General features: G+C 46.4%; 1 protein-coding gene across 1 annotated transcript in view; it reads right to left on the bottom strand.

The window, feature by feature from the left end:
* Window positions 1-13,703, bottom strand: part of strip2 (striatin interacting protein 2) — a gene marked incomplete at both ends in the record, with an annotated part of 78,144 nt that overhangs the window by 52,614 nt on the left and 11,827 nt on the right. The window contains 2 exon segments of the mRNA XM_083655491.1: window positions 5,391-5,465; window positions 8,643-8,712. Of these exon segments, the coding sequence (XP_083511617.1) occupies window positions 5,391-5,465; window positions 8,643-8,712 (145 nt within the window).

Genomic DNA, 13,703 nt, shown 5'->3' on the forward strand with positions numbered 1-13,703 from the left:
CAAAAATCTAACCCGACCCAACCCAACCCGCTTGAGACGCGGACCGAGCTCAACTTGCCCGCCATTGTCACATAGAACACTCAGCCCATGACCGACTCAGCCCGACCACACAAAAAAAGCAGCTATTAGACTTAGGACATTATAAAAAAGTGTGCAATTAATGTTTTTCCGCTTCCATGCTATGTTGTTATGGACGGTATGCTTATTCCTTTTCGGGCTCTCTCTCCTGCATCTCCGCTGCTGCGTGTGTAATTACGCAGTGTACTGAGAGCCGTGCTGAGTGATGTCGCTCTCTTTCAAGTGGAATTTTCGTTCTACCAGCACACATTTTCGTTATCAGCTTTTGTAATTCGTTTCTAGTAATTTATATACATTAAATCCGACCAATTTGAGCCCAATCATTCATTCGAGAATTCCTATCTGGGTTTTTTCCTGCCAGTATTCGTCATTTTTCCCCTTCTCATTCCCCGCAGCAGCCTCCAGTCCAGGGCCAGGCACAATTCCTCCCATAGGCTGCGGACTGCGGTGCAGCACAACAACTCAGCAAACAAGAGATAATAAAGATTAATAAAAATGAAGGGTTAGGGTTAACTACATTTAACATACATTATTAAGAAGAGAATTTATTTTTATTTGACTCAAACATGAGCACCGTGCAGCAGTCTCTGCGCTCTGTGTGTTAATAGCAAATTATAGTCCTAAATAGTTGTTTTTTTTCAGCCCGTGCTCGGCCCGACCCGGCCAATTAAGATAATATCTCAGCCCGTGCCGACCTAAACCCGTCGGACTGAGCGGTCCCGACAGTAGCCGTCGGGTTCGGGCTGACTTTGAGAACTCACATTCTTACATACAGTTTGTACTGTATGTAAGTTGTTGTCATTTGGGAATTTTACTACCATTACACCTCATAAACTAAATTTTATTTTGTATGATGCATTTCATTGATGTGACGATATAATCACAATAGAGGATAGCCTGTTTTTTTTTTATGTGACCTGTATCCAGAAGTTATCTGGATGTTATCTGGATGAGGAAAAATGCATGCTAATGCAAGGTCTAAATGCATCGTGATCAGGATGTGATCAGAACTTCCTGACCACATCTAGAGGTAGTCTGGCTCACATTGTGTCCAGATCGGCCAGATCTCTTTCACCCCAATTACACCTGGTGACCATTATCCAGATAACTTATCTGGATACAGGTCACATAAAAAAAAATTGTAAATGGGGTCTTACATAACAAGATAAGAAAAAGGCAATACTGTTGTTGTTTTTTGTCATTTATGTAAATGTATGCTTACATTTTTGCATCCTGATACACCGACCTAAGTGGGTGAGGAAGTGCTGATACACCTGCATTTTATCTTTCTCTCCGTGTTTTTCGCTTAAGCGCTCCCTCCCTTCTTCTCTAGCTCTCATCTCTTCTGCCCTCCCTCCCTCTGTCTCATGTGAGCTAAGTAGAAAAAAGGAGAGGAAAATGACCAAAGAGAAGAGGATGGAACAGAAGAATCTCACTGGTAATAGATGGGGAAATATACACTGGAGTGAAAAGAATATAAGATTAGGGCCAAACCAGTAAAGTGGTTAAGCATTCAGAGCAGTAACACTAACTGATCATCAATTCCTTATCTAAACTTAGCCGCAAATGAATCCTGGAGCATGTAGAATTCCTAGAATGCACTGTGCCACAGTAATTGTGATGTGGGCCTTGTGTGTGTAGCCATGATTCAAGCCCATTTCTTTGCTAAGCCTTCTATTCTTAGATTGGTCTTTTAGTTGAGCAGACAGTAATTGGACAGCACAGCGTCACCATGATCAGAATCAGAATCACTTTTATTGCCACAGTATGCAAGTTACATACGAGGAATTTGTCTTAGTGTCTGTATGCAGCGTAGCGGTCACATCAATATACAGAGATAAGAAGTAGGAAAATAACTAAAGACAATCACAAAGTTGCAAGTGCAATCAAATCGAGTAAATATATACAATATGTACATGAGTGGTGAAGTGTTCTGTGGATAATAAATATGAATTTACGTTGAATTTACATGAGATTTACAGAGAGTTAAATAGCCGTTAAATAGGCAGTGGATTTACATGAATTTACAGTCGGAGTTAAATAAGAGTTTACATTGAATGTACATGAAATTTACAGGCTAAGTTAAATAGGCATTAAATGTGCAGGGAATTTACATTAATTTACAGTCCCAGTTAAACAGGCAGTGGAGCTCACATGAATCTTAATACACACCAACACAATCTGTCTACTCCGATCAGAAAGAAAAGAAAAGAACCCAAAGAAAGCCCCTTGTTTCCTCACTGTTTCGCGGTTGTTTTTTACGGTGAGGAGCTTAAATTAGACATGTCGTCATCATCACAGTGACTTACTTGGGTGGATGGGGACATACAGAGGGGTGGGGGTCAAGTGTGTGTGGTGGGGGGTGACTGATTGGTAATTGATGAGGAGTAACGAACGTGCTAAAACAGACACACACACACGCACACGCACACACACACACACACACACACACTCACACACACACACACACACACACACACACACACACACACACACACACACACAGGCTGTGATGCAAAGCGACAGCTCTGTGCTCTATCTCAGTAAAACAGCAGCTAGAGAAGCTCTCATCTAATCCTGCTATCCATTACTCCTCAGCTCAGAGAGGAGACGACAGATCAAGAGGAGTAACCTCCCCGGCCGCACGCTCTGTCCTGTCTTCTTCTAGTCCAAACAGAAAGCTGCTCTTTTGTCCACTGCATGAGTGTGCTGCAGCAACTGGATCGCTGCAGGGTTTCTCACCTCATCTCACTGCGCCAAGCCCTCTCTGGCAGGTTAGACCATGCGCTTCTCCCCCAGTAAACAAAGTGATGACTTCTTTTTACGCCCCCCCTTGTTGCGATGGTTGACGTGCAGAATGATCAGCCTGCTATCCAGCCCCTATGAATTGCCATGCAAATTCAGGAATATTCTAATTTGCATCATATTAATCGCCATGTAAATTTCGAATAGTGCTGAAAACTGTGATTTATAGTGACTGGAAACCAGTTAGAGAATGGTGAATATTGACACCAAATGATGATTTTCAATTACTAGCAGCCTCGCCCGCAGCTCGGCTGCTGCGTGGCCTCGTCTGCCCTATTGGCGCGCGCGCAATGTCTCCCTCTCTCTCTCCCTCAGTCTCTCTCCCCTCTGTGTGTGTGTGTGTGTGTGTGTGTGTGTCACCGATGACATCATCAGTGACATCACAATGATGTCACAATGCCTATGTACTGTATGACATTACTGATGACATCATCAGTGATGGTATGACATCATTGATGATAGGGATGGGGCCGATCCAATATCGGTATCGAGTGCCGATATTGGCACTAATGAACGGATCGGATCGGAATCGGGAGTGGGGGGGGACTTTTTTTTTTTTTTTTTTGCAATTCCAGCGTGGGCCGCACATTGGCTGGCCGTAATTTGCCCATGTATAATAGTATCCTTCTTTGCCTTGTATATTTTCTTAATTTTGTCTGCTTTTTGCAAGGTATATTTAAAAAAAAATCTTTGCCTATACTGTATATTCAAGAAAAATATTGGTATCAGCATAATATCGGTATCGGCAGATATCCAAATTCAGGTATCGGAATCGGATCAGAAGTGAAAAAATGTGGATCGGTGCAACCCTAATTGATGACATCACTGATGACAACATCAGACATCACTGATAACATCACATCATTAGGTAATTAGGGCAATCACCGAATTAAAAAATCAGGCTCTGTCAGGTCACCCGCACGGGTGCTCTTTACAGTTTACACCCCCTGAAAGTTTCAGCTCGATCGCATGTAAAGTGGGATAACTGTGGCCGGCACAAAATTGAAACAGAGAACAGAGCCCACATTGCCAAATGTATATATAGATAGAAGATATTCAAAGTGTCACAAGAAAAAGGCATTTAACGGACTTTCTTGTCAGAAGGCCATACTGACCTGTGGTAAAGCTGCTTTGTGGTTTAATGAACATGAATGACTTGGTTAGGATGGGCACTCATCTGTATTTGTTTGGATATTTGTTCTTTGAGCAGCAGGAAAGTGCTTTGCTGATCCTGGCTGTGCCTGGTCACCACACAGCTCACTGGAGAGCTTGTCCAATTTAACAGACTTAAACAAACAGCTCACTGGAGAGCTTGTCCAGTTGAACAGACTTAAACAAATTGCTTTTCAAGTTGAGAAAAGTGAGTTGAGTCAACATCAACAGACAAAAAGGCTCCGCAGTACAAAAGCTTCATATGGTCAATTCCATTCTAGCAGAACAAAAATAATAATAATATGGAAGTCAGTTGGTTTGCTTTCTGACACCTTTTTCCAGTTTTGCACAATTTAAAAGGGTACTTTGCTCTTTTTATAGAATAATCATCATTTATATAATAAAGACATTACAACAAGATCTGTTATAATTGCTCCCTTTTGTGCTTTATATTCCTTTTCAGTATGCGCTAATAAATAACAGTAAGCTTCATTTAGATCAAAAATGTTGCTTAATCTATTTACACACTGTGTCTTTGTCTCTCCATTTTAATGTATGTCCTGCTGTGCTGAAAAAATTAAACATTTCCAAAAATGTTGTCTAAGAATGCGTCTAAAAAGCAGACTTTGTTTAGTTAACCTTCCATTTCACCAGCTATCTATAATTTAACACTGCTAACACTAAACTTGCCAGTCAAAATACTGCAGGAAGTGTCGAGATCCATGTGATAAATGACAACAATGGTGACAGAGCAGAGCCGATACAGCAGGCGATAGTCTGTCTGCAGTAGACTTCTGTTTGTTTGATATGGCACCACAAACCACAGGCTGCAGGGCATTGGCAAAGTGTGTGTACATGTGTACGTGTACGTGTGTGTGTGTGTGTGTGTGTGTGTGTGTGTGTGTGTGTGTGTGTGAGAGAGAGAGAGTATTTCTATCCCCATTTTCTCTCTCTCAGACACATATTGGAGATCATTGCTGACAGCTCACTTTTCTCTACTTCTCCCTGTGAGCTAATGACAGAGAGGGCAACGACAGACCTGGGATCCTTCAGGTAATCAGTACGGTGTGTGTCTATACAGTATGTCTGTCTCTCTCTCTTTCTACATGTATCTCTCCTGGAAACACATCGAAACACATTAAAGGATATGCAAACATGCGCGCACACACACGCATGTACGCCGCACGCAAGCGCGCGCGCACACACACGCACGCACGCACGCGCGCACACACACACACACACACACACACACACACACACACACACACACACACACACACACACACACACACACACACACACACACACACACACACACACACACACACACACACACACACACACACACACAGTACCATGGCTCCTGAAGTCCTCTTCAAAGTAGTCTCTGTTGAGTGCAAACTCTGGTTCCTCTGTGTAACTGTAGAGCTCTGGGGACAGAATCAGAACCAGCTTTATTGACCAAGTATTTATAAGGAATGTGACTCTGGGTTATGACGTTGCTCTCAATGTACTCACGCAATAAAGGTACAGTATGCACAAGTTAAAACAAACAATTGACAGAGGTGGAGAATTGACAGAGAGAGGAGTGTTAGAATAGAATAGAATAGAATAGACTAAGGAGGGAGGATTTTATTTAATTATAATTTTTGCAATCAGAAACACCAAGACCAGCTAAACTGTGGCTCTCCTCTGCACTCTGCCCTACAAAGTCAGACATGTTAACTTTAACTCTTTAACAAAAAATTCTAGCTGTGAATGCAACAACACACTGTCCACATTTATTTTGAATTACATTTATTATCATTTCTTCGTTTCACAGTTACTGCTTGGTGTTTCTGAATATAATGTTTTACAGTACAAACTAGCCGATGTGGTTCTTTCACTTCCGGTTTCATCAGCCTCTACTGTCGATTGCATCTGTTTCGGGATTCGTCACATGGCCAGTGCCACTAGGGATGGGTACCGAATCTCATAAGAGTTCTTACTGGACCCAAATGCTAATTTTTTGCAGATTTACGTGCCTCATTTCGGTGCCATGCCCGAACTCAAATTATCCGACCTCCGGTGGTCCCAAATTGGTTCCTCACAGCACCTTCACTAACGTTATCATTTGGAGCGGGCCGCGCTGCTTGAAATCCTCTTTTAAAAAAAAAGCTTTAAATCCGCTATAAATGCTAAAAAGTATGGGTACAGGCACCGTTTAGGCAGGCTTGGGGAGTAACGAATTACATGTACAGTAACGGGATTATGTATACAGATTACAAAAATACTGCAACTGTAATCCCTTAGTTACAGAAAAAAATATGTAATCAAGATTACATTTAGCTAAATTTGGGATTACTAGCAGGATTACAATTTTAAAATACATTTTAAAATAAAGAAGGATGCACACACATTACAACACTTGCCCCACGCTCAGTTTGTGAAATAATAGCCCACAGCCAGTTGCACCAGCTGACACTGTGTTATTTTTCTCTTTGTATTATTATCACTGAGAAACAGAAAGAGGATAGATTGGCTGAAAGCCTGCTGTAACCAACACAGGATTTTTTTTTGTCCTCCTGAGGAGCATGCCAGCGGACTCCAGTAGTCAAATGCAGGAAATGTGTTCAAAGGTAATCCAAAGGTAACAGAAAGTAATCGGTTACATTACTTTAATATGGTGATATTTGGATTACGTTACTAATTACATTTTTTAACAGGTAGCCTAATTAGTAATTGTATCAGATTACATTTTTTAAGTAACCTTCCCAACCCTGCGTTTAGGTACCGTTTTACAAGTATTGTTTTAGCACCACTATTGCGAAAATACGAAATTATACCCATCCATAATGGCCACATGATCCCTCACCATCTCCTCCTAGTCTGGGTTTATGTGTGTGTGTGTGTGTGTGTGTGTGTGTGTGTGTGTGTGTGTGTGTGTGTGTGTGTGTGTGTGTGTGTGTGTGTGTGTGTGTACGTCCGTGCGTGCGTGCGTGCGTGTGTGTGTGTGTGTACGTCCGTGCGTGTGTGTGTGTGTGTGTATACGTCCGTGTGTGCGTGTTTGTGTGTGTGTGTGTGTGTGTGTGTGTGTGTGTGTGTGTGTGTGTACATCCGTGCGTGTGTGTGTGTGTGTGTGTTTGTGTGTGTGAGCCGATGTGACCGACAGTCTTGGCAAACGAGCCGCTGCTTGCCGTACGCTGGTGAGGACAATCGTCTTGACTTGAAATCAATGCCGTTATTGAGCGTATCTGCAGGCTCTAAGAAAAGTTGGTGGTGTCGAATGGGGAATTACACAAGGTACACAAGGACAACCGGTAACAGATTTTTATTTCCAGTCATTGTAATTCCAGTCAAACAAAGCAATTTCTGTTCCAGCAGCTTATCTTCTCAAACTTTAATTGAGCTATCAGTTGTGTTTTTGTTACATATTTTTCACAAAGCGGTAACGTTGACTTAGTCTTAAACATATTCTGAGTCTGAGTCATATTTCCTAGCAGTAATTTTCTGACTTGGTAACGCTGGTTTTGAGGTGAAATCTCTTTTTTCCCCCTCTTACATCAAAGTCTTTGGCTTTGTACTTCCTAGCACCTCACTTAGAAGAAAATTTAAAGGAAACACTGAACACTGATATAAGACAATAGTCTTAGCTGTATTTTGCACATCTGTCTCTCATGCATCTTTTGGCATTCATCAACCTAGCTGTACTTTACATATTACATGACATTTACTTATGCTGCAACGCTGGGGCGGTTCTTCAGCTCTGCATGAATGTATATTTATAGTGTGTTTAAAGTTTAGTCTACTGTCATACAGCGTGTCCTGTCTGCACTGCATGTGAGGTCCTGTTACACTTGTCCTGCACCTACAGTACCGGTCAATCCTCAAGGAGGATACAAGCCATTCTGATTCCACACCAGCCAACACTCACGATTTTCGCGGGAGTCCCCCTATTTTTAACCCTTTCTGCCGCTGTGCTCCCGATGGGTAATTTGTCCGATTAATCTCCTGATTACATAGTGATACAAATCAAATGGCTGTAGCGGACTCAGTTTTAAAACCAGCGTGAGGTTTCTGGTATCATATGAAACTAGAAGACCGAAGGCATCCATTGGTACTAACCATGTTATGCTAGCGTGCCGGGAAGGCGGCTAAATAACATTTCAACCTTAGGCTACATTTTGGTGAGGGAAAAACTGTTTTCAAAGGTGTCCCTTGACCGCTCACCTCATATCTGAATGAGAAATGGGTCCTATGGGTACCCACTACCCACGAGTGTCCCCTTTACAGATAACGTAGCACATTGTGATAGCGTAGCCGGTAGCGCAAGCATTTTTTTGACAACACAGCAGAAATCGACAGAACAACGGATCTCCACACTGACAGAGTTTCGACAGACCTGTATTTGCCTCTTTATCACAGCCTGATGATGTTGGCAGGTACAGTATATGATGCTGAGAAGCCAACGGTAAGCACAGTGAATGGAGAAACTACTGCATGAGAGCATTTTGCTGCAGTCACCACCAGGGATCAGGGGTTATTTATTTATTTAGACTGCAAAATCAGTAAAAAAAAAAAGCACAAGTCTGGGGTAGTTGTGAGTTTCAGAGGTTGGTTAGTCTTACCTGAAAGCTCGGCGGTCAGGCTGTCCGTGTCCCCATACTCAAACTCCAGGTTGGGAGACTCCATGGAGCTCTGGGAATAAAACAAAAACACAACACAACACTGAAACCAGAGGAATGAGCGTGACAGAAAACACACACCCGGTTGATCACAGACTTCTTGGCTTCCACAACAACACCCACACATGAACAGATTTTCAAACATAGGCTAGTCACACACGAATGTACCGCACACACACACACACACACACACACACACACACACACACACACACACGCGCGCGCGCGCACAGACACACAGACACACACACACACACACACACACACACACACACACACACACACACACACACACACACACACACACACACACACACACACACGTACTTGAGGCTCTTTCACAGTTTTTCCATAGCCTGTTTGTTTGCTCTTGGAGTTTCTGATTGGCTGCTGGATAGCATTATCTCCAAGCAGCCTTGAGTCATTTACATTTTCAGACATAGCGGGGCACTCTTATCCAGAGCCGGTCGCCATAACAGTTGTTCAGCACTGAGGCAGGACACACGGCTTTTGATGGACACTACACTGAATGTGCAAAATATTAGGGCGTCTTTGGGTAGTGTAGCGGTAGATTCCCTGCCTATAACACAAGGGTCGCAGCTCGCAGATGTGTGCCCCCGTGTTACCGCCGGCTTGGTCGGGCGTCCACACAGGCACCATTGGCTGTGTCCTGCGCGTGGGAAGCCGGTCGATGCACTAGCGCCTCCTCTGTTCGGGGTGGAAGGAAACTGGTGGGAATAGTGTGATCTTCCCACATGCTACGTCCTGCCGTTGAAGCTCCCCGTCAGGTGTAAATAAGCGGCTGGCAACTGCGCATGTGTCGGAGGAAGCATGGTGCTAGTCTACAGCTCTCTACAGATCGGCAGAGAGGGTGCAGCGACCGGGGCATCAGGGAGAAATTGGCCAAGTACAATTGGGGGGAAATTCAGAAAAAAAGAAAAAAAATCCACATCTCAGTAAAAAAAACAAAAAAGGGAACAAGAAATCCACATCTCAGTTGCCTCAAAGCTTAAAAATATTTCTCTAGCTCATTTGCTTATCTACATCTCCTTTGTGATTGGTATAGATCAGGGGTTGGCAAGCTTTTTGATATGAAGTGCCATTTTCAAATGTGCTTGTCAATCAGTGTGCGACACCAAATTAGTGACTCGCACATCAAAATTGAAATCTTCAACGGATCTGTAATGTTATTCCATCCAAAATCAGGACATAAGAGCACTATGCCATTTGTAGTTTTGCAACCTGTTATTTAGGATATTTACGGTAGTGATCCACTCTCTGCCTCTGATTGGTTGCCTTCCATGTCCCAATGATGATGTCACAATGTCTATGACATCATCAGTGATGTCATCAGTGACATCATTATGGACCAAAATCAACTCATGACATCACTGATTATGTCATAAGCACTGGTGATGTCATAGGCATTGTGACATTATCAGTGATGTCATAGGCAATGTGCAGGCCAATAGGGCAGGCCAACAGAGCAGGCGAGGCCACGCAGCAGCCGAGCTGCGTGCGGCGAGCCTAAGGTTTTCGGCCCCAAACTATGGCCCGTGGGCCAACTGCAGCCCGTTGCCTGTGTTTAAGTGACCCACCATGAATTTTGATAACTTTTTATTTATTTATGACAGGACAGTGAGTAGCCAGACAGGAAAGGCCGCGTGAAGGACTAGCCTTTGTGCTACGTGCCCTACCAGGTGAGCTCCCCTATTTTTTTAGTACACTACATTGGATATAGATACAATGACCATACTGATCTTTGGTTAAATGATCTGTCTTAACTTCTTAGGGCACATTAAGTTAAGTTAAGTTAAGTTAAGTTATCCTTTATTTATCCCCTTGGGGGAAATTCATCCTCTGCATTTGACCCATCCTCTACTAGGAACCTTCCTAGAACTAGGAGCAGTGGGCAGCCACTGTGCAGCGCCTGGGGACCAACTCCAGTTCTTTTTGCCAGTACCTTGGCCAGGGGCACTGACAGGAGTATTAACCCTAACATACATGTCTTTCTTTGATGGTGGGAGGAAACCGGAGCACCTGGAGAAAACCCACACGGACACGGGGAGAACATGCAAACTCCACACAGAAAGGCCCTGGGACGGACCGGGGTCCACCAATAGTGGACCATTTCTGCATGTTCTGACTGTTTTAACTGTAATAGCTGTGGAGTCTCGTCAGCCTACCCCCTGACAGGTGAGAGCAGGAGGACAGCCAGCCACCACAGTGACGTCAGAGCAGGGGGATCCCAACAGAAACGCTGTCTGGGACGCGTCATCACTGATAGGTACTTCCCCAATTATGTCCTGAATCAGTGGGACCGCTAGCAGCCGGGCGCTGTTAGGAACAGAGCGCCCGGCTGGAACAGATCCCCAATCAGTGGCCCTAGAAAAACAGACGCCGCTCTGAAGCTCACTGTGTGGCCGGTTTTCCTCCAGGTGGAAGCGCTCCTTGCTGTCGGGCGGTAAGTCAGATTTCCACTCCTCTCCCTAAACATTCTCGTGTCATAAAATGATGTTGCCTGACAGACCCTCTCTCCTCTCGTCCACAGGCACGTTACGGGAGCACTTAAACGAGGAACGGAGCCCGGGCTACGTGGTGGGGAGCAAACCCCCTCACTGGCCCCAGGCTAACCCAGCCTACTTTAGTTATATATATTTCATGGACATACCCCGATAAGGGAAGAGTTTTCATTTTGGTGAATAAAACAACGCTTCGGCGTTTAAAACTGTTTTATGTGTCTTGGATTGAATCAGAGTTGCCACAAGTGGTGGAGAATGCAGGCACTCTGATTCAACGCCAACCGCACGCACCATGGAGCAAGCACAGGCTCTGGTGGCCCTAATCCAAAGCCAAACTGACCTACAGCAGGCAGTACACGAACTGATAAAAAAAATAGAGAAAGACGGCTCGACTTCCCGGGCTCCAGGAGATGTCCTCACTAAGCAGACCCCCGACGATGATATCGAGGCATACATGGAGCTCTTCGAAAGAACGGCGGTGCGAGAGGGATGGCCCGCAGCCCACTGGGGAGGCATCATCGCGCCCTTCCTCACGGGCCAGGCACAGAGGGTTTGCCGGGACATGTCCATGGGAGAGGCCCGCGACTTTGTGAAGCTGCGCACCGCCATCCTCGCCAGTTACGGCTACAGCCTTCCTGCTCGCGCACAAAGGTACCATGGCTGGAGGTACACCCCGGACCAACCGCCCCGCTCCCAAGTCGCCGATTTGCTGAGGCTCACCCAGAGTTGGCTCACCTCCACCGGGGAGCCCCCGTGGATAGAACGCCTCGTAATAGACAGATGTATCCGCTCCTTGCCGCCCGACGCCCGAAAATATGCTGCCCAGGTGAGCCCCTCATCGCTGAACGCATTGGTGGCCTTGCTAGAGAACCACCAAGTCAGCGCCGACATGATGCGCCACACGCAGAACGAGCCCCTCCGAAAGCCCGCCATAGCCGACAGACCCAGCCGAGACAGCCGACGCCGGCCACCGCCGCTACAGCCCCCGACCCAGAGGGACCCTCGTGCCCAGGCCGACCGAGTGAGTCGGCAGCTGAGGAGGTGCTATGTCTGCGGACAAGAGGACCACCTCTCCTGGTCCTGCCCCGACCGGGATGGGTCGATGCCTTCCGCCGCCGGAGACGAACCACGGCCCTCCCTCCACACCGGAGGAGCCCCTCGCCAGCAGGCGACACTGCCGGTCCGGGTGGGCCGCATCGACACCCACGCCCTCCTAGACTCCGGTAGTGTGGTGACGCTCGTGCGGGCTGACCTCGTGGAGGTCCTCACTACAGAGACAATGCCGGTGACGTGCGTCCACGGGGACGTGAAGAGCTATCCGGTCAGTTATATACGGGTCCAGACCCCGAAAGGCGACGTAAAAGTAGCCGCCGGCGTGGTGCCCAACCTCCCGGTCCCGCTCCTGATAGGCACCGACTGCCCCCTATTCAGCCGGTACTGGAGTCACGGTCGTCGGCCGGAGAAGCCCCGACGAGAGAAACCGAGGGGAAAAAGGATGGCCCGGCCGCGCCTGGCCTGCCCAGTCTTCCGGCCGGGATCAGACGGACCGCAGTCCGAAACATCAGCCGCGGAAGACGGTCCAACCCGGCCAGCCGAGTCGGACACGCCTCCTCTCGACGAGGACCCTTTCGCGGAGTTTCCGCTCCCGGACGACCCTGGACCTCCGGGCCGCGGAGAGTTTGCCTCGGCCCAGTGGGCCGATCCAAATTTGGAAGCCGGCCGCCGCGCCGTCGCTGGCATCGATGGCCAGCACTGTTCCGGGGTGAGACAAAACTTTCCACAGTTTATTGTTAAACATGGGTTGTTGTATCGAGTCGCCAAAACTCCGGGGGGGGATTTAATAGAACAATTGTTAGTACCAAAAACATACGTATCCAGAGTGTTGTATTTGGCCCACACTCACCAACTGGGGGCCCACTTAGGGGTCCAAAAAACGTATGATAGAGTGCTACGCAGATTCTATTGGCCCGGCATAAAGAAAGCCATTGAACTGTTCTGTCGTTGTTGTGGCGAGTGCCAGAAAACGGCACCCCGGCCAATGTACCGGAACCCACTGATTCCACTGCCAATCATCGAGGTCCCGTTCTCCAGGCTGGCCATGGATATCGTGGGGCCTCTCCCGAAGTCCAGCCGAGGACACCGATACATACTGGTAATAGTGGATTATGCTACTCGTTACCCTGAGGCAATACCTTTACGCACCGCTAATGCCAAAAATGTCGCTCGAGAACTGTTCCTGCTATTTAGCAGAGTGGGAATAGCGGAGCAGGTACTCACAGACCAAGGGTCCTGTTTTATGTCCAGAGTAATGACGGCGTTATACAAATGGCTGAAAATCACCCGTATCAGAACTTCTGTTTATCACCCCCAGACCGATGGACTTGTCGAGAGATTCAACCAAACCCTGAAAAAGATGCTAAAAAAGCTGATTGACGTGGACGGAAAAGATTGGGACCAACTCCTCCCATACGTGCTGTTCGCC

This window comes from Poromitra crassiceps (genome assembly GCF_964638095.1).
Source record: "Poromitra crassiceps genome assembly, chromosome: 2".
In the NCBI taxonomy this organism is placed as follows: Eukaryota; Metazoa; Chordata; class Actinopteri; order Beryciformes; family Melamphaidae; genus Poromitra; species Poromitra crassiceps.